Source organism: Pongo abelii, chromosome 1, assembly GCF_028885655.2.
Source record: "Pongo abelii isolate AG06213 chromosome 1, NHGRI_mPonAbe1-v2.0_pri, whole genome shotgun sequence".
Classification (NCBI taxonomy): domain Eukaryota; kingdom Metazoa; phylum Chordata; class Mammalia; order Primates; family Hominidae; genus Pongo; species Pongo abelii.
In genome coordinates this window covers 74,628,067-74,646,975 of record NC_071985.2, presented here as the reverse complement: position 1 = coordinate 74,646,975, position 18,909 = coordinate 74,628,067, and the positions used below count along the sequence as shown (strand labels likewise).

General features: G+C 40.3%; 1 protein-coding gene across 3 annotated transcripts in view; it reads right to left on the bottom strand.

Moving 5' to 3' along the window:
• TNR (tenascin R) overlaps positions 1 to 18,909 on the bottom strand; it is a 434,051-nt gene that overhangs the window by 26,163 nt on the left and 388,979 nt on the right. For all 3 annotated transcript variants that reach the window (XM_024251170.3, XM_054524892.2, XM_024251173.3), the window contains 5 exons: positions 18,411 to 18,557; positions 15,358 to 15,477; positions 12,073 to 12,216; positions 11,256 to 11,386; positions 10,146 to 10,278 (listed from right to left, as the gene is read on the bottom strand). In XM_024251170.3, coding sequence (XP_024106938.1) covers positions 10,146 to 10,278; positions 11,256 to 11,386; positions 12,073 to 12,216; positions 15,358 to 15,477; positions 18,411 to 18,557 — 675 coding nt within the window. The remainder of the gene's footprint in view (positions 1 to 10,145; positions 10,279 to 11,255; positions 11,387 to 12,072; positions 12,217 to 15,357; positions 15,478 to 18,410; positions 18,558 to 18,909) is intronic.

The following is an 18,909-nucleotide window of genomic DNA, read 5'->3' as shown; positions in this document are numbered from 1 at the left end:
TGCTTAGGGTGGCCAATCCAGGACACTTTCCCTTTCCATCTGAGATGTGGTGGATGTGGGGGAGTTGTAGGGAGAGCAGGCTTTGAACCTTTGTTACTAGGCGTTGGGGGATGGGTTTTTTTCTTTTGGTTTAACTTTAGGAAGTTAACGTTAATTGGCCTTAGGGTCCCTGCCTTCATACCCAGGTGTTTTCCTTTTGATCCAGCTTTGGGAAGTCAGCACGAATTGATCTTAGATTCCCTGCCTCCAGGCCCTATTCTCCTGCCTCAATAGTAGGTTGTATTATTGCTTGGCAAGATTCACTGCCTCCCTGTGGGGGATCACATGTCCCTGTCCTATTGAATAGTACAAACAATTCTATGGAAATCAATTCAGTAACTTAGATGACATAGACCAATTTCTTGAAAATCACCACATCCCCAAAGTTGTGCAAGATAAAATGAAAAGATAACCTGAATAGGACGAAACTATTTTTAAAAATTGAATTTGTGCTTAAAATCTCTAGAAAAAGAATTTCCAGGCCTAGGTAGCTTCACTGTGAATTCTACCAAGAATTTAAAGAATAAATATCATTAATTTTATACACTCTTTTCCACGAAATAGAACAAGAGGGAACATTGCACAACTCATTCATTGCAGCCAGCATTAGTCTGATTAAAAAAAAAAAAAAAAAAGAAAACAAACAAGACCAACCTTGCCAACATGGTGAAACCCTGTCTCTACTAAAAATACAAAAAATTAGCTGAGTGTAGTGGCGGGTGCCTGTAATCCCAGCTATTCGGGAGGCTGAGGCAGGAGAATCTCTTAAACCCGGGAGATGGAGGTTGCAGTGAGCCGAGATCATGCCACTGCACTCCAGCCCAGGTGACAGAGTGAGACTCTGTCAAAAAAACAAACAAAACAAAACAACAACAAAAAAACCCCACAAAACCAAACAGCACCAAAAAAAGGGAGAGGAAGGCTTGGAAGAAAGTTTTGAAAAAGTCTGTTTTGCTTGTCTTTCGTATTGCCATGGAGTAATGACTGCCAATCCTTCACATGTCTGTGGCCTTTTTCTAATACCTGCATTACCAAGCAGAGGAGCTGATAACCCCAAAGGAACACGAGCTCACAGGTCAGAATATCCATTCACTGAAGAGTAAGACTACTGTGAAAGAAAGACCACAACCGTTATGAGATTGATCATCTGGTACAGAATTATTAGAATAGAATTTAAATTAAGCACAATAACTTTATTTAAGGAGGTAAGTAAATTAACAATATGAAAAAGGATTTTTAAAAAATCAAATAAATAAAAATTAATATATTAACAGTTTAAAGTAAGAATATAGCAGATAGGGTGAATAAGGGATTTAAATAAGCTAAAGAGTAAGCAAGTGAATTGGAAGTTCTGATTAAAGAACTATTGAGGACATAAAAAGAAAGAATAAAGAGGAAGAAAACATTTAAAAAGCTAAGGTATTTGGAGGATAGACTATGTATTTCAACATCTAGCTAACAGAAGTCCTGAAAATAAAAATAAAAAAGGAGAAAATGCTTAAATAAATAATGAAGATAAATGTCTCAGAATTAAAGATAAAACAGATCAGATTTAAAGGGTGTATAGAGTGTGAAACTGGAGATAAAAACATAAATGAACTTCAAGACATATAATGAAGTGTAAGAGTTGCAAAAAGAAAGAAATACTGTTTTTAAAGCTTCTAGAAAGTAAAAGCAGATCCCTACAGAAGAACAAGAACCAGATTAACATTCAACTTCTCAAAGGCAACACTGCATTTGAGAAGATAATGGAATAATATTTTTAAATATGATGGGAACAAATATTTTTAGGTAGTATTTTATATCTGATTAAATTACAGTTTAAATGTATGAAAAAAAAAACAAAAGTTCCTCAGGCATATGAAATTGCAGAAGGTTTGCCTTACAAAATCCATTACTGAAAATTTAGAGAACACAAATAAGAGTGACAAGTTCTAGAGATGTGAAAAGTAAGAATGATTAACTACTTGGAAAAACTTTATTTATATTGTCTTAAATAAAAGGCTATAATTAACAGAGAGAAAAGAGAAAGCCTATCCATAAGAATCCAGAGCCAAAACCTAGACAGAGCTTGTTTGTGGGGAGATGAAGCAGGTAGGGAGGAAACAGTCCAGAGGGATTTCAGAGGGTGCTCAAGTACTTGGATTGTTACACAAAGATGCCATATTGACATATTTAAGAAAGGAGGAGGGATAAATAAACATGACTATGGATCTGAAATCTAAAGTCTGGTTCTTTGAAAATATTAATAAGAGAAATATATCACTGGGAAGACTGAGAAGTAAAGACAGAATATGAAAAAATAAAATGAAAAAGGGAAAATAGCTACAGATGCGGTAGAGATAAAAAAAACAATGAAAAGTCTTTTGAAGAATTTTGTGCTACTAAATTCTGGAACTCAGATGAAATGAATATATTTCCAAAAATTTATAAAGGGTCAAAACTGGTACAAGAAGAAAGCAAGAGTGTGGATAGATAATTAATTTAAAAAACTTAGATGTGGTAGTCAAATGTTTCCCATTCCAAAAACAAAGAAACAACAAGACACAAACAAAACCACAACAACGTGCCCAGGTGGTTTTAGTGAGGAGTTCTGTCCTGAACAAGTTATTCCACAAAAGATAAAAAAAAATAAGAAACAAAAAAGAAAAAAGAGTGAAAGATGAAGCTGTCTAGCTTTTTTTTTTTTTTTTTAGAGTGAGATTAGTGAACATGGATTTCAAAACCCAATAAAGAGGTATACACAAGAAAAAAAAATATATAGGTCAGTTTCATTTATGACTGTAGATGTGAAAAGTCTAAATGGATAGTAGCTAACCACATATAACAGTGCATTAACAAATCATATTCAGGTGAGATTTCTCTAAGGATTGTAATTAGTATATCGAGAAAGAAGCTATTAATATAACTCACCTCATTAGTATACTAACTGACAAAAGTCATATAATAAATTAAATAGGTATTATAAAAACCATTTGATAAAGTTTAACAACAAAGCTTATTACAAAAACTCTTAACTTAGAAGAAAATTCTATACCTTGATAAATGTTTTAAAACTCAAATCTAAACAAACACTATTTGTGTTTATTTAAGGTTAGCCAATTATATATTTTCTTCATTTTAGAAAGAATTAAATAGGCTTTTTTGTTTGTTTTATTATTTATTTATTTATTTATTTTGAGACAGGGTCTTGCTCTGTTGCTCAGGTTGGAGTGCAGTGGTGTCATCTTGGCTCACAGCAGCCTCCGCCTCCCAGGGTCAAGCGATTCTCCTGTCTCAGCCTCCTGAGTAGCTGGAATTATAGGTGTGCACCACCATGCCCAGCTAACTTATGTATTTTTAGTAGAGACGGGGTTTCATCATGTTGCACAGGCTGTTCTCGACCACCTGACCTCAAGTGATCCGCCTGCTTCCAAAGTGCTGGGATTACAGGTGTGAGCCACTGAGCCTGGCCTAAATCGTTTTTTTAACTTAAATTTAAATTTTAATTTTTATCTAAAGGAAGTTTTAAAAGGAAGATTTAGCAAAGATTACGCAACATGATAATGCTTTAGTTGCATTCCTTTTGCGAATGTAACTAAAGTCAAAGTACCTAATATTACTGTCACTGTTTAACATAGTTCAGGAGGTCCTAGGTAATGTGATAAGAAAAGAAAAATAAATAAGAGGTATAAGAATTAGAAGTATAGAAAAAAATTGTCATTATTTGTAGATGACATAAAACATTTACCTAAAAATATTAACAGAAACAATAGATACTTAGAATCAATAAGAGAGTTCAGCAGGATTGCTAGATACTGGATTGATATAAAAAATTAATGGTATTTTTCTACATTGGTAATAACCAACTAGAAAATATATATTTTTAAATTAGACAAAAATTATCAGCAATACAAAATGAAATGTTCAGAAATTAGCCAAGAACATATAGAATGTTTGTTATGAATACAAAGGAAAAACATAACTATTAAAAAATAAGGATGATTTGAACAAATGAAGATGCATTATAGGCCTTCAGAAGGGATGACTGTGGTATTACAAAGATGTAAGTTCTCCCCAAATTAATTTATAAATTCATTGTAATTTCAATCTAAATTCAAGTTAAAAATTTTGAGAGGGGGACTTGATAAACTTGATAAACTAAACTTGTTAGACTAAGATGCCTTTGGAAAAATAAAGGTCACCAATTAGGTAAGTCAACCTCAAAAAGAAAACTAAGGAAAACTGTTTTACCATATATTAGTGTATTAAGCTATACCTATAAAAACACAATGTGGTATTTATGGAATACCATATGGAAAAATAGATCTGAGAGTAGAATAGGGAGTTCAGGGGTCAAAGAGAGATCCATGTACATATGGGAACTTAATATACAATGAGACACCACAAACCAATACAGAACAGATGGATTATTTAATAAATGGTGTTAGGAGAACTGGTTCACTATAGAAAGAAAAATGAAACTGTATCCTCAACTAATACCAATATAAAATAGGCTAAATATAAAGACATAAATCTAGAAAGTTAATAGCAGAACATATTGAAGAAAACCTTTTGGCTGAAAAGCAGAGAAAGACTTCTTAAGAAAGGTTTCAAAAGCTCAAATAATAATAGCTAATATTCAGTACAGGAACCCAGTGGAAAATTGACAAACTATATGAGCAGGCAATTTAGAGGAAAATAACACTCAAAGGACTAAAAAACATATGAAGAGATGTTTAAACTCAAACTAATTATTAAAGACATTCAACTAGAAAAATGAGATATAAATTATCTCTATAAGATTATCAAAAATGACAAAGCCAGGCCATGTCAAGGCATTTGGAATGATGCATGTTGTTAGGAAATAGGAGCTTTTGTGCACTGTTGAGGGAGTGTAGACTAGTACAGCCATGTGGGAGAGCAGCACATAGTTAAACTATGTAAACACATCCCCTATGACCCAGCAATTCCTCTTCTGGGCATATATTCCAGAAGGCATTACCTTAGTGATCCATAAGTGGACATGTACAAAGTATTTACTGCAGCACCATTTGTGGTGGTGGGAGGTTGGAGACAATCTGATGTCCATTTTCGGGAGAATGGAGAGGTAAAATAAGATGGGTGCCCACCATGCAGTATTTTGCAACAATTGGAAGCGAAAGACTATATAGATGCATGACAACACGGATGGGTCTGAAAAACAGTGCTGAGCAAAAACTATGAGAATAGGGAATGAATTATGTAACCCAATACCGCTTACATATATTTAAAATATTTATACTCAAAGTAATTTTACAAGAACACATTTTCAAAAATACATACAAACTAAAGGACACAAATTTAATGTATCAGAATGCTTGCCTATGGAAGGTGGAAGAAGAGAAGAGGGTAAAAGGAAATAAATGAGTAAATACAGACTGGGACCTTGTTGGAGATTGACATGGGTGATATGTGAAAAACTGTGCAGTGTGATTAATTGAAACCTCTGATCTGACACCTATCCTTCTATTAATTTTGGACATGCATGGAAATGGTTTGTTCAAATGGGATAATTAGTGCCCTACTTCCTTCTCCACAGCCAGGTCCCAAAGAAAGAAGGTAGACTTCTCCTTTTAGGGGTTTGTTTGTCTTATAATAAAGCAAGAACACAAGCTGTTTCTAAATAGTGGAGCAGAGAGAAGCCCCATCACCTCTGCACTTTGGTGAAAAGGATTTGTGGCATATCTGAGGATAGATAGCCGTCGATAGTGATCATGAGGCTTTCCTTTCTAACTAGAATGTCTATCTGATAAGCATGTGAATTTCCATGATCTGCCACCTATTGTTCCAGAGTGTGGTGTTTGCCAATCTTCATTAATTTTCACAACCTCAAAAGCTGAAGCTTGTGTTAGAGTAGACTCCAAAGTTTTCTTAAAAAGCCCCACAGAACAGCTCAGCCTGGATGTGGAAGGGCAGGGACAGGAGCAAAGGTAATAAAAGAAAACTTCTTATTGTCCATCTCTGGGTACCTCTGCAAATGATTGTCTTCACTTAACCTCAAGGTCAAGACAACCTATTTTATAGTGCTCACTGTCTCTTAGGACAAGCTTTAGCGAGAACCTTGTTTGCTTTTTATAGTATTAAAAGAGACAATGAAACTGCCTCTCAGACAATCATTTCACAAGTCCTGGCTGCTCTGTGGGGAATATTTGTTTCCTCATTTATATTCATATCTCTAAAAGACAAGTAGACCTTGGATGAAATTTCAGGCGACAGTAAATTATAAATAATGTATCCATATTTTTTCTCTTCCATACTACTTGTACTTAATTCCCTCCAGAGTCTTGTGCAAACACCAGAGACAAGAGGACAGGAAGCTATTAACATGAAGGAAAGGATGAAATGGACTTATGTTATGTGGCAGAAACACAACAAGGGAAGACATCTTGATCAAAGGAGGTTTTTGAGGGTTTGTGAGTGCCAGTTCTTTTCTTTTCTTCTCTTTTTTAGTTTTATTATTATTTTTTGACATCTTAACTCTTTTCCAGGCCATCAGGTAGGCGTCTTGCTTACAATGAACCTCTTATGGTCCACTTGGGACAAGGTGAGGGTTTATCCGTGGATAGAGGCAACTTTGGGCCAAACTTTAAGCTCTCTTGTTCCATCAGAGAAGGCATAGAAAACACTCAGAATGATGAGCTGAGATCAACCCATCCTAAAAGTAGGATACTGCTAAGTGGAAAGTCAGGTATTGTCAATGAAATTGGAAAGGATGCTAATTGCTAAAAAGAAATTAGCCTCTAAATCCATTAGCCCTGGCTTGCGATCACCTGGGAGGCTTCCAGTGTTTCTCAGACTTCTTGCTCAGCAAGAGTAATTCATGCCTGTGGGGTCCTGACTGGCAGCACTCCAGTCTTGCATATAAGTGAAGATACACTACTCTTCAATTTTGCTTTTCCTTATTGGTAATGTCCCCATTCCCATCTCACCAAGTTTGGAAGCTGATACCCTTGTATTCTTTTCATCCTTAATAAAATTTGCTCTTGGGTAGGGGTAGAAAACTTTGGGGTAGAGAGGTGGCACAGGCAACGAGAGCTCATTAATATTAACATGCAAATGACTATGTAGCCTAGTGGAATTTATTCAGGGAAATTTGCATTGAGGTGGCTGACAGAGCCTGAAATTAGAGGGAATTTGGGCATCTTACTCTTGAAGGCTGTACCTCTTTGCCTGTGCTATCCCTACAAGGGATATTAAAAATCGCCTTAGGCTTTGTTTTATCAGAGACCCCTCTTCTGCACTCTGCAGCTGAGATTTGACTATTCAATTTAACCAGTATCTATTATGTCTGGTATGTGTCAGGCTTTGTGCAAGATACTTTCACATGCATTATTTCTGCCCAAGAATCTTTCATTCTGCAACCAGTCATTTCAGTGGGTTCTGATAAATCTCCAAGACAAAGCCAGCAGAGTTTGGTATGCATCAGTGACTTACATTTAAATTTGAGCTTTCCAGTAAAACTGCGAAAGCTTCCAAACACAGACATATCTTTGCCATGTACCACAGAAGTAATAATACAAACTCTACATGGAGCAGCTCAGTCAGTAGCTACACTCACCACATAGGAAATTGGGCTCTTCTGTTTTCCCCTTTCTGAGCTGATATTGGTCATGCCCCAAGAGCCTGGTGTCAACTGGAGTCTTGTAAACACAAATAAACAACCTGAATACATCCTGATGGTCCCCTGCACTGTCCACCAAATGAAGCCTTTATTCTGCCTCCTCTCCAGATTTCCATGTGTGTTGTTAATCTTCCGCTTATTTGATCCTACTGAGGCCCCAGGTGGATTTGGGATCCCAGATCCAAAAAATTGCACACTGCTTGGTGCAGCTGCATCTAAGAGAGGGCAGTGAGGGGCACAGAAGCTGGTTTGCTTTTACAGCCCAGGTGGGTCTGGAGCGAGGCACAGCTGTAAGATGCCACAGAGACTTGAGGCACATTGTCATACTGCTCACAACTGCTAGCTATGGCATCACCAGTGTGGGAATTAAAAGCCCATACTACACTGAGCAAACATTGAAACCCATGCATTTTGGGGATAAAATGATTAATTTAGACCTAATAAATATGCAAATTGGGAGCTTGGTTTAAGTGTCTGTCATCTGTGTCCTTTTTATAGAAAAGAAATTCTTATTTCAATGGAAAGCTCCAACCCGTGGGTCTTTAAGTGGTAGCATGGAAAAGAGGACCATGGAGGTCTCTTTAATTAACCCGCGAATGTGCTGGGAAGGGCTTAACAAGAAGAGGGTAGCACCTTAGTTCTGAGATCAGACACCTTTGAAAGAGCATGGAGGGGGAGCATAATTGACTCCAACCCCATAAAAGAGATCAAGTGTCTTCTAAGTTCCACTTGGTAAAGATACATCTTGGATTCATGTCTGTTTGTGTACCCAAGGTTTATTTTTATTTTTTTAATTAAAACACTTGTTTCTCTGATTAATGTGCTCATTTAAGATACTTTGCGATGTATTGAAAAGTGTAAAAAAAGAAGGGAGAAGAGGACTCGTTCACAGTCTCCGCACTCTATAGAACCACTGGGGATATTTTGTCATATCTAATCAGTGTCTTGCTTTGTCATTTAGAACGAGTGCAGTGGGGGAGACAACTGCTGGGGCTGGGGGACTTTCTCTCACCTCTCTGGGGATGGAGGAAGAGGCTCTGAGGCATGGACGGGAATCCAGTCATTCTGGTGCTCTGACATGGCAGGCAGGATGTGGCTGAGTATATGGGACATGCTCAGGTTTGCCTCACATGTATGCACCCACACCCCCATAATGTGGGGCAGGGAGAGAATTAAAAGTCGGGGCTGGGCAGCCTTACATTATGGACTGTAGAGAGGCACAGTGGGAGGTGGTAGAGAGAAACATTAATAATACAGACCCCAGAGCTGATACATCTGGGGTCAAATTCCAGCTCCCTTACTTAAGAGCTATGGGATCTTGGGTGAGTTACCTCATCTCTCTGTGGCCCAATTTCCTCATTTGTAAAAAATAGAGATGATAGTGCATACCACATAGGCTGTTGTGAGGATTACATTAGATAATACATGTAATGCAGTTAAACAGTACTTGGCAAGTAACTCTCAAAAGTCAGATATTAGGTTATTTCCTGTTACAGAGATTAGGACTTTTTTTATCCTTTAGCAGCGTTTTTCAAGTATCTTCTGCTGACTTAAGGAGGGAAGGCAGCCAGAACAGTTGCATTTAGAAGTAGAAGACCTGGGTTCAAGTTCTGACTCAGCTATTTACTAGCCATGTAAGTCTTTGGTTTCCGTGCACCTTGGTTTCATCATCTGTGGAATGGGGATCATAGGCCTTCCTGACCAGTTGTTATATAAGAACTGAGTGATCATAGGAATGCAAAAGTGCTTTGTGTGTGGAAAAGAGCTGCAGGTTTAATGTTGAGGGTTTACTACTGCTGCTTTTACTAAGTGAGTCTCTGATTACAGGTAGCAGAGGAAGGAGGAAGAGAAAGATAAACTTTGCTGGAAAACCACTTGCAGAAAACCTGAATGGGAAGGAACCTGATTTTTTTTATTTTTATTTATTTATTTTTTTTGAGATGGAGTCTCACTTTTTCACCCAGGCTGGAGTACAGTGGCACAATCTCAGCTCACTGCAACCTCTGCTTCCTAGGTTCAAGTGATTCTCTTGCCTCAGCCTCCTGAGTAGCTGGGATTACAGGCGCACACCACCACGCCCAACTAATTTTTGTGTTTTCAGTAGAGACAGGGTTTTATCATGTTGGACAGGCTGGTCTCAAACTCCTGACCTCAGGTAATCTGCCCATCTAGGCCCCCGAAATGCTGGGATTATAGGTGTGAGTCACCGCGCCCAGCCAGAACCTGATGTGTTTACTTGGTGCATTTAATTGGTCTGGGTGGATCAGGGAGTTGTACTGCTGGTTCCTGTGGTTGCCTTGTTAGTGAGAGGTCTCCTGGTAGGGGCTTGGAAAAGGGAAAAGAAGGAGGAGGCAATTGAGCTTTTTTGATAAACTGCTCCCAGGGCAAGTCTCAGCAGAGGCTGCTGATGAGCCAAACATTAGGAAGTGGAGAAGAAGGCATCAAAGTGGCCATGCTCCCTCACCTGTGGTGAAGGCGGTGGAGGTGATGCTGCTCCACGCAGTGTCCTGTGCTGCCTGCAGGAGCACCGTGTAGTCTGTGTTCTCCAACAGGCCCTCCAGTCGAATCCAGGTGTCTTCTGCATCCACAATCAGCTCCTGTATAATAAGCCAAAGGAAGGGTGGTAGAAGGGAGCAACTGGCTTGCAATTTGGGAAAGTAGGGAAGGTAAGTCCAAATCCTATGGGCAGCTAGGTCAGTATTGCAATGGCCATTGTCATCCTCTCCATCCCACAATAAGGATTTCTGCACCAATAAGCAGAGAGGAGAGCTCCCATGTGAAATTTAGGCCAGCTCCTATCTCAGGAATGCACATTGGGATAAATTTAGGTACCTGCATTATTGAATCTAGAAGTTTTCAGATTGCACTGTACTTGCTTGAGAGCAGAGAAAGAGCTGAGGAAGCGGGATCCAAGGCCTCCTTACTTCTATCAAGCAGACTAACTCTGCTGAAATGTATTCTGTGTTTTTGGTTTCTGCATATGATTTGCCTTTAAAAAGAGGTTGCTTCACTAACAAAAACTTGAAAATCAGTGTTCTGGATGAACTGTTTCAACTGATGAAATAAAACAAAAATTTGTTGTTTCTTTACTGTAGGCTACACAGATATCGCCTTTATAATGCTTATCAAGAGGCATAAAAGCCTATTGAATTTGGTATCCAGCTCATGTTTGCTCAGCCCTGTTGTTGAAAAACTATTCCAATATCATGTACTTGGGAGTTTCCAATGAGCTTTGTGTCATTGTATTGGAAGCACCAGCACAACCCAGTGAAGTTGCAGGGGTAGAGACCCTCATTAGCTCGAGAAGAAAGCAAGCCTTGAAGAGGTTTAGTCCTTTGCCTCAACTTACGTAGAGAGTAGCAGTAGAGCTAGGACTATCATCCAAATCTTCTGGCTTGCAGACTAGGGCTCTCTCTTCAACAGCAGGCTGGGTATCCTTGATGAGAAGCTGATGAGTTCCCTGTGGATTTCTTCCTTCCCCCTCCCTCCAACGTCCTGTGGTCACTCCACTAGTCAGTTTCCACATGGCCTCACTTGGGAGAAATGGTCTTTTCCCTTTCCAGCAAAATCTCACCTTGCGGCTTCCGTCGGTGGATTTGTAGGTCAAGACGTAATTTTCAATCTCTGCCCTGGGAGGCTGCCAGGAGATCAGGGCACTTTGTCTGGTGACTTCACTGGCTGTCAGGTTTGCCGGAGGGTCCAGGACTGCAAAGAGGAGAAAGTGCCAGGGCATGCCTGCCTCTCCAGCTCCTCCCCCTGCTTGATTTCAGGTATGGGTATCTGTTTGCCCACCTCTTTCGTCTCAGGATTGCTCACATGCTGAACCCTGCTCTGGCTTGGACAGGAGCATAAAGGGTGCTCCTGGGTCAGACGATAATCATTCAGTGCCACAATCATTTTTGCAGCTACTTCCCCTTCCCTCACCGGGCCTCTAGGCTTGGGTGTGACATCTTCTACACTGACCTTCTATGCCTGAGATCTGGAACCTGATAAACTCTCATGTCTGCTCGTTCACTCGTGAACTTATGTTTCCACATGTTACCTATGTCTACTTTCTCCTATTCATCACTCTACTCAGCAGCTCTTTCCTAGATATCTAGGCTTTTAATATCCATCAGACTTTTCTGGGGCAGATGCATTCTGAGTACAGACCTCTCTTGACCTGGTTCTTCTGCTGTCACCCAGGGTGAGAGCAGAAAACAGACATGTCTCTGCTGGCCAAAAGTTGCAGCTCAGTTTCACTGAATTTGGGCTGTAGTCAGTCCAAATAAGAACAGCTCATAGCTGCCCTGTCCAAAGCCTATAAGTGATAATCTAGTCCACCACAAGAAAGCTGATCATTTCCACATAAGTCCCCAGGGATACGGGTATGTAGGTGATCATGTACTCACGAGTAGAAAAGTTGGTGCTGATGGTGCCACTGGTGAGAGGCCCATTGGTGGCATACATGGTGGCAGTATAGTGGGTGCTAGGAAGCAGGTCAACAAGCCGAAATTCCTCACTGACTCCGTCAACCAGGATGGTCTCTCCAGCAACTGAACTCAAATGAATATGAATAAGGGTTGAATAAGGCTACTCAGTTTAGGAAAGATCTACCAAATCCAAAGGTATTTCACATGGATTTACTACTAGAGAATTTTGGAAAAAAATCTTTCATAGGTTATCTAGCTTAGTATCTTACTCCATGCAAGGATTCCCCTCTTATCTCATATCTTAATTGAAAAAAAGTGTTCTTTATGTGCAGGTCAAATTGTCTTCTCTATAACTTCTATTGTGTCTCTGGAGTTATAAAGGATAAATCTAGTCTTTTGTCTACATGACCCCTTCCTCTCCACCACCCTTCCTAATCAAGTTCTCTCTCCACTAGACTGAGAAAATTCAGCCCCCACTTCCTATCACATTTATGTGACAATTTTAAAACCTTCACAGTCCTGTCTACTTTTCTCTGAACAAGTAACAGTTTATCAAGGTCCCTGCTAAAGTCCAAAACTCAAAGAACTGAGAACAATAATGGAGAGGTACTGACCAATGAAATAAACAGGGTCAGTCTGTGCTTGTGCCACTTATATTAATTAGTTAGGTTTTGGAAATGCCATGTGATATTGTTGTCACATGCCAAGATTATTGCTAATCAAAGACCTTCTTTGTAACCACTCCGCCTACCTCCCAATCCAATTTTGTTAGTTGATTTTTTATACCCATGGGCAGAGCTTTGCATTTATTTCTATTGCATTTTGCCTCGATTGAGTTTTGGGCCACTGTTTCAGTTTATTAAAATATTTTTGAACTTGGATTCTATTGATCACAATTTTGTTTTATACACAAATTTGGTAAGCATGTCTTCTCTGAATTCATTCAAGCTGTTGATAAAACTGTTCGTTAGTTCAGGGCCGACTCCTCTGTTGGGCAATTAGAATACTTGGAAATTATTTAATATTTAACAGTTTACTAGGCACATTTTCAGACCAGGTAGGGCTTTGAGATTTCAAGTTTCTTGTGGTCTAAAGGCATACAAACAAGTTAAAATTCAAACTAATGCTTAAGCTTTGGAAGAGCATGTATAAGGATATCATCTTTTTAATGTCCCCCTTTGCACATCATGCCATTGATCAATGCTCCAGCCATACCAAACTATGGTAGTTCTTCAGACTTCTTACACTCTCACATCTCTGCAAATGTCCACAGTCTGCTCTTTTTCTTGAAATTCCCTTTCTTCTCCTTTTCTTCTTTCACTTTATCTAAGACTTTTCTTCTTTCTTTCCCTCCGCACCTTGACCCTATTCATAGTAGCCCACTGGACATGGCCCATGGTGTTCTGCACATGTCTTTAGCATACACTGCTCACATCAAGTTGTAAGTATTTACTTCTCTGCAGCATCATTAGAAGTGAGTTCCATAAAGATGAGAGCTCAGTTTTTGTTTCTGAATCCTTATAGCCTTATAGAGTGTGTGGCGCATGGGATGGCATCAAAAGTATTTGTGGAATGAATGGATGTTCATTGCTCTGTTGGAGCTGTGTGTTTTGTGTCTGTGAGCAGATGTGTCTGACTGCCTTCAGGGAAGCTTTGACAGAAGAGATAGGGTTGAAACCACGACTTGAAGGATGGGTTTTCTAGGCGGACAAATGGGGAAGTTTCCTGGTGAAAGAAATAGCATGTGCAAATGCATGGAGGCTTGAGAAAGCATGGTGATAGTTAAAAAATGCGGGATCATGTTATGAAAGGAGGGGTGACAGGAATTGAGATGGATTGTGCATGCTCACAGAGGGGTTAGGACATATCCATAGTAATGATATCCCTTCTTCATGGAGGGTCATTCATTCAGCTACAGTCCCAGCTACCTCCAAATATAACCTTTCATCTATTTTTCCATGTTAACTAAGGACTAAGTGATAAGTGGGGTTTTCTGATGCCTTGCTGAAATACAAATGTACTAGCAGATTTGCCAACGAAAACAAAGATATAAAGTAGTTTTGATAAAACTTATTCTTGGTGAATCTGTGCTGCTATATGGTAATCAGTAATTCCTTTTCCAAGTTGTTTAATTGTCTGTTTTAGTTTTTACCTTCCTAAGTTTTGACAATAAGTTTACTTCTTTGCAGCTTACAGAATTAGCTTTCTCTGTCATTTTTGAAAACCAAGACATCTGCCTGCCTCTATCTTCTGGTATCTTTGTTCTCTGGATTCCTGAATATAACCCAAAACAATTCTGTGATCACATGTTTGATGTAGGCAGGGAAATAATTTCCCTAAGCTTAGAGACTTGGAGGACTCAACACTATTTTGCTTTGGGCTTCTCTGTTCTGTTCAACTTCAAATGGTGTAAGGTGAACAAGCATGATGCAGAAGACAGTGAAATTCAAGATTTCGTGTCAGTTAAACCTGTTGGGCTGGATATGAACAGAGAAGACAAAAACACAGAAGAGTTTAGCAGTCCTGAATCTTTTGTCACCTGTTAGCCTGTACTCTCTGTTTCAAACTTGGTCCTATATCTTCAGTGTTTTTCTGGCTCTGCGAATATTTAGAAAAGCCTGCTTTCTTGTTTGCAGCATTTTGGGGGCAAGTCTTAGCTCTGTTCTGAGTTTCATCTTCTTAGTGCTATTGCTCTGTTTTTGTACTTGCCCTTGGTTACATGCCTTTCTTGTACCTTTCAGATTCAGCTTTCTCAGTTCCTAGATTTGATACAGTTTCCAGAGTTTGAGGACATCTTTTTTTTTTATTTAATTTTTTAGATGGAGTCTTGCTGTGACTCCCAGGCTGGAGTGCAATGGCGTGATCTTGGCTCACTGTAACCTCCACTTCCTGGGTTCAAGTGATTCTCCTGCTTCAGCCTCCCAAGTAGCTGGGACTACAGGTGTGTGCCACCACTCCCGGCTAATTTTTGTATTTTTAGAAGAGATGGGGTTTCACCATGTTGGCCAGGCTGGTCTTGAACTCCTTACCTTAAGTGATCCGCCTGCCTTGGCCTCCCAAAGTGTTGGGATTACAAGCATGAGCCACGATGCCCAGCATAGAGTTTGGGGATATCTTGAGGGCTTCATAGTATACCTGAAGTAGGAACTTTTCTAATCTGTCCTTCAGATTGAAAAAATGTTTTGTTTATTCACATCATACTGGTCTGCAGCTCCAATTCCCACCATTCCCACCTGCCTGATCTGCAGGCCTGCAGACACCCACCTGCAAAGTGTGTAAGAACAATGACGTAGTTCTCCACCTCACCCACTGGTGCCTTCCACTGCAGCAAGGCTTCTGTTGGAGTGATATTGGTAGCAATCAGATTCACAGGGTTGTCCATGGCTGAAACAGAATAGATTATCAGTTACAGGTAAGAGGAGCTGCAGGATAGAAATGCAGGGAACAATCTCAGAAGTTCCACTCATGATGCATGACTGCTGCTGCACTCTACAAAACAAAGAAGTGAGCAGAAACCTCTTCCCTTTCTCTTCTTCTGGTTCCATCAGCCTCTTCCATTTCTCCCTGCCTCCCTTCTCTCAAGTATCCAGTTCTCCCCCAATCGCCTCCAGCTCTTCCTTTTAATTAATTCATTAACTTCTTATGTGCAGAATACTGTGCCAGGTACTACAGAGGATTTCAAGATATGGCTGGAATGAATTTTCAACATTTAAATCTAGATGGAGCAACCAAGAACCCACATAAATTGTTATAATTTTTTAGTTAATGAGATCATCATACTTCCCAGGCTATTTGCACTTTTATAAATGTAAGGGTGTGCCTCGTGGAAAGATCTCTGTTGATGAGCTTCAGGAAGTGTGGTGGCAACTCCATAGGGGCAGGAGTATCCCCAGGACAGAGAACATAGAAGATCCACCCATGGAATGACTGCATGGGCTCAGTCAGGTTGCCTCAAAAGTCATGTCTGATTATTGGATGATTGCTTCACTGCTCACAAGTCTCACTCAGGACTGAGTCCTGGGTATTCTTTTTGTTGCATTAAGAGTCAAGAGGATTCTTCCAGGCTTAGGTAGGTCAAAAGGGCCTATTAGAGGAAAAGAGTGTGCTTGTCATAGGATCATCTTCCTAGTCTTACTTGCACATGCTCTAAGTCTTTGCTTTATTACTGTGCTTCTCTTCCATCAGGTTAGAATTTATCACAAGTGGATGTTATTACAACAGTTTAGGTATCAGCTCAACCCAAGTGTCATAAAATTTACTTTTGAGAACCAAGATCTGCTGTGGATCTTACCCTATTCTCTAATTGAAAGTATTTTTTCACTTGCCTATGTCCTTTATCACAAAGAAACAACCTGGACAATATTTTCATAATGTTAAAATCGGAATTGTATCCATAATATGCATGTTCAAAGAGTTCTTCAAATGCAGCCCTTAGACTATACTTGGCTTGATCTATCTGAGACATGCATGATACCATGAGACAAACATGACACCCTGAAGGAGTACTCACTTCCAAAAGTTGTAAGATCACAGACCTCAATGTAAAACCACAACAAACATAAAACAGCAAAATAAGATATTCTGGGGCAATCTAGTTATTGGAAGTTGCCAAAATAGCTCTGCCTAGACTTGAAGGAGGGCAGTTTGGATGGGCATACCATTTGAGTTGGTGTACCAAATATCTGCTTTAGAGATACTAGCTGCTCATGACCCAAGGATTTTTTTTTTCTTTTGAGAGACAAGGTCTTGCTCTGTCACTCAGGCTGGCATGCAGTGGCATGATCATGGCTCACTGTAGCCTCGGACTCCTGGATTCAAACGATCCTTCTGCCTCAGCCTCCCTGGTAGCTGAGACTACAGGTGCATGCATCCATGCCCTGCTAAAGAAATGAGTTTTTGACTGAAGCTGCTGCTCTCTTTTATCTTGGGGATAGGAGGCTCTTGAAATACATTTTATTGTCCTCAGTGGGAAAAAGGCTAATTTCTTTAATATGAATTTCTTGGTTCAGGAAGGTGGGATAGAGGCTTCTTTTGGTTTATCGGACCTCACTTCTTGTTAACACTTGTTGATATTTTAATGGTCACAGGTAATTTAATAGATAGGGCAAAACTGAATGGCTGTGTTATCTGTTGTCATAAGCCTGGAAGGAGACTAGGGAAGATCAGAATATCTTGTGCTGTCTTTAGAAGAATAATTTTTGTGTTTGTGAAGGAATATTTCTTGGCTCATTGCCTTAGAGATGCTGTTTCTGAGCTTCTGAGAACATCTACGAAAGCAGTGAGGAATTCTGAAGTATATTTCCCTCATTTGGGAAATACCATTCTCCAGGGAAATTAAGCAACCGTAGAAAATCCAGGTGTTCTAATGAGGCAAGCTGGATGTTTTCCCACGTGCTGTGGGAATGATGGCTTAACTAGGAGGTTTGGTCTAGGGTATGGGAATAGAAAACTTTGGCTGTGCCTGCTAGTGAGTTCTGCAGTGAATCTTTGCACGTTCTGCATGGTGTACTTTCTGAGGGGCCAGAGATGGAGGAGCAGTGGTGCTACCGAAGGAGCCTTCTCTTCAGCTCCACCGCGTGGGCTTGTTTTCAAGAGGCAGGCCATGGGATTTGGACTACCTTTCCCCACTTTCCCATATTGCAAGCCAGTCTCTCCCTTGTACCTCCCTTCCTCTGGTCATTATGCAGGAGCTAATGGAGAATGCAGAAGACATCTGGATCTGACTAGGGGGCCTGTCAGAGACATGAGCTATACGGTGCCACTGCAGGCAGCCCAGGATGCCCACGGAGCCACATCACCTCCACTGCTTTGGTCCCGGGTGAGGGAGTTATGGCCACTTTGGTGCCTTCTTTCTCCCTGGAGCACAAAGCAAGAGGAAAGGCAGCTTCTTGGTGGTTTCTGGCTATATCTGATGATGAATTTCATGACCCCATTCCATTACTGGAATAACAACCCTTTTCTTCTCTGAGGTGAAATTTTCCCATCTGAGTATTTTACAAAATCAGATGAATGATTCAGATATCTGTTTTAGAATTCACTTCCATCACATGTCTGAAAGGGTACTGTTTATGTTGGAAGTTCCATGAAAATTCCTAATCTAAACCAGCAAGACTTCTAGAGGGTGACTCTCTAAACTTTTAGTACTAGAGAGGAATATTGGGGGGAGAGAAATTGCAAATTGCCCTGCAAGACACAGTGAGTTGGAGGAGCACCCCGAAATGGAGCCTCAGCCTCCAGAACCTTTCTACGAGCCCGAACAACTTCACCGTGATCTTCAGCCAGGGTCCTGAGTTGACACAGCAGGGAGACATGCCCACCTGTGTGCACGAGAGTACAGATGCGCTCGCTTTCCTCCCTGCCCCGCACGCTGTTGAGACTGATTTCATATTCGGTAGCTGGGTACAGTCTGGTGATGGTGAATTCTGTCACAGTGTTGGGCACCACTGAGCTGTCTAGTCGTCCCACTGGAGAAGAGAAGAATCTATAGTTAAAATTCAGCAGCCCTTTCATCCAAGCAGCCCATGGTACAGTCTATGTCAATAAAGCACAGATGGGTGTGGGACTCAGCACTCAGTGGGGAGGGATGATACATGGTTCATGGGCTGGGAATGTTGGAGTGTGAAGAGGCTTTGCACACTGGTCTCACTCCTTCATTTTATGGGCTCCTCGGAGCAAAGAAAAATGACCTACCTATTAAGTGGTTTTCTAACAAGCTGGTCTTCTCTAAGACAATGACATTAAGGCAGTGTAGAGGGCACCGATGCAAGGAGCAGTCCCCGCAGTCCAGAGACAGTGTAGTCTAGAATGCTGTCCTGT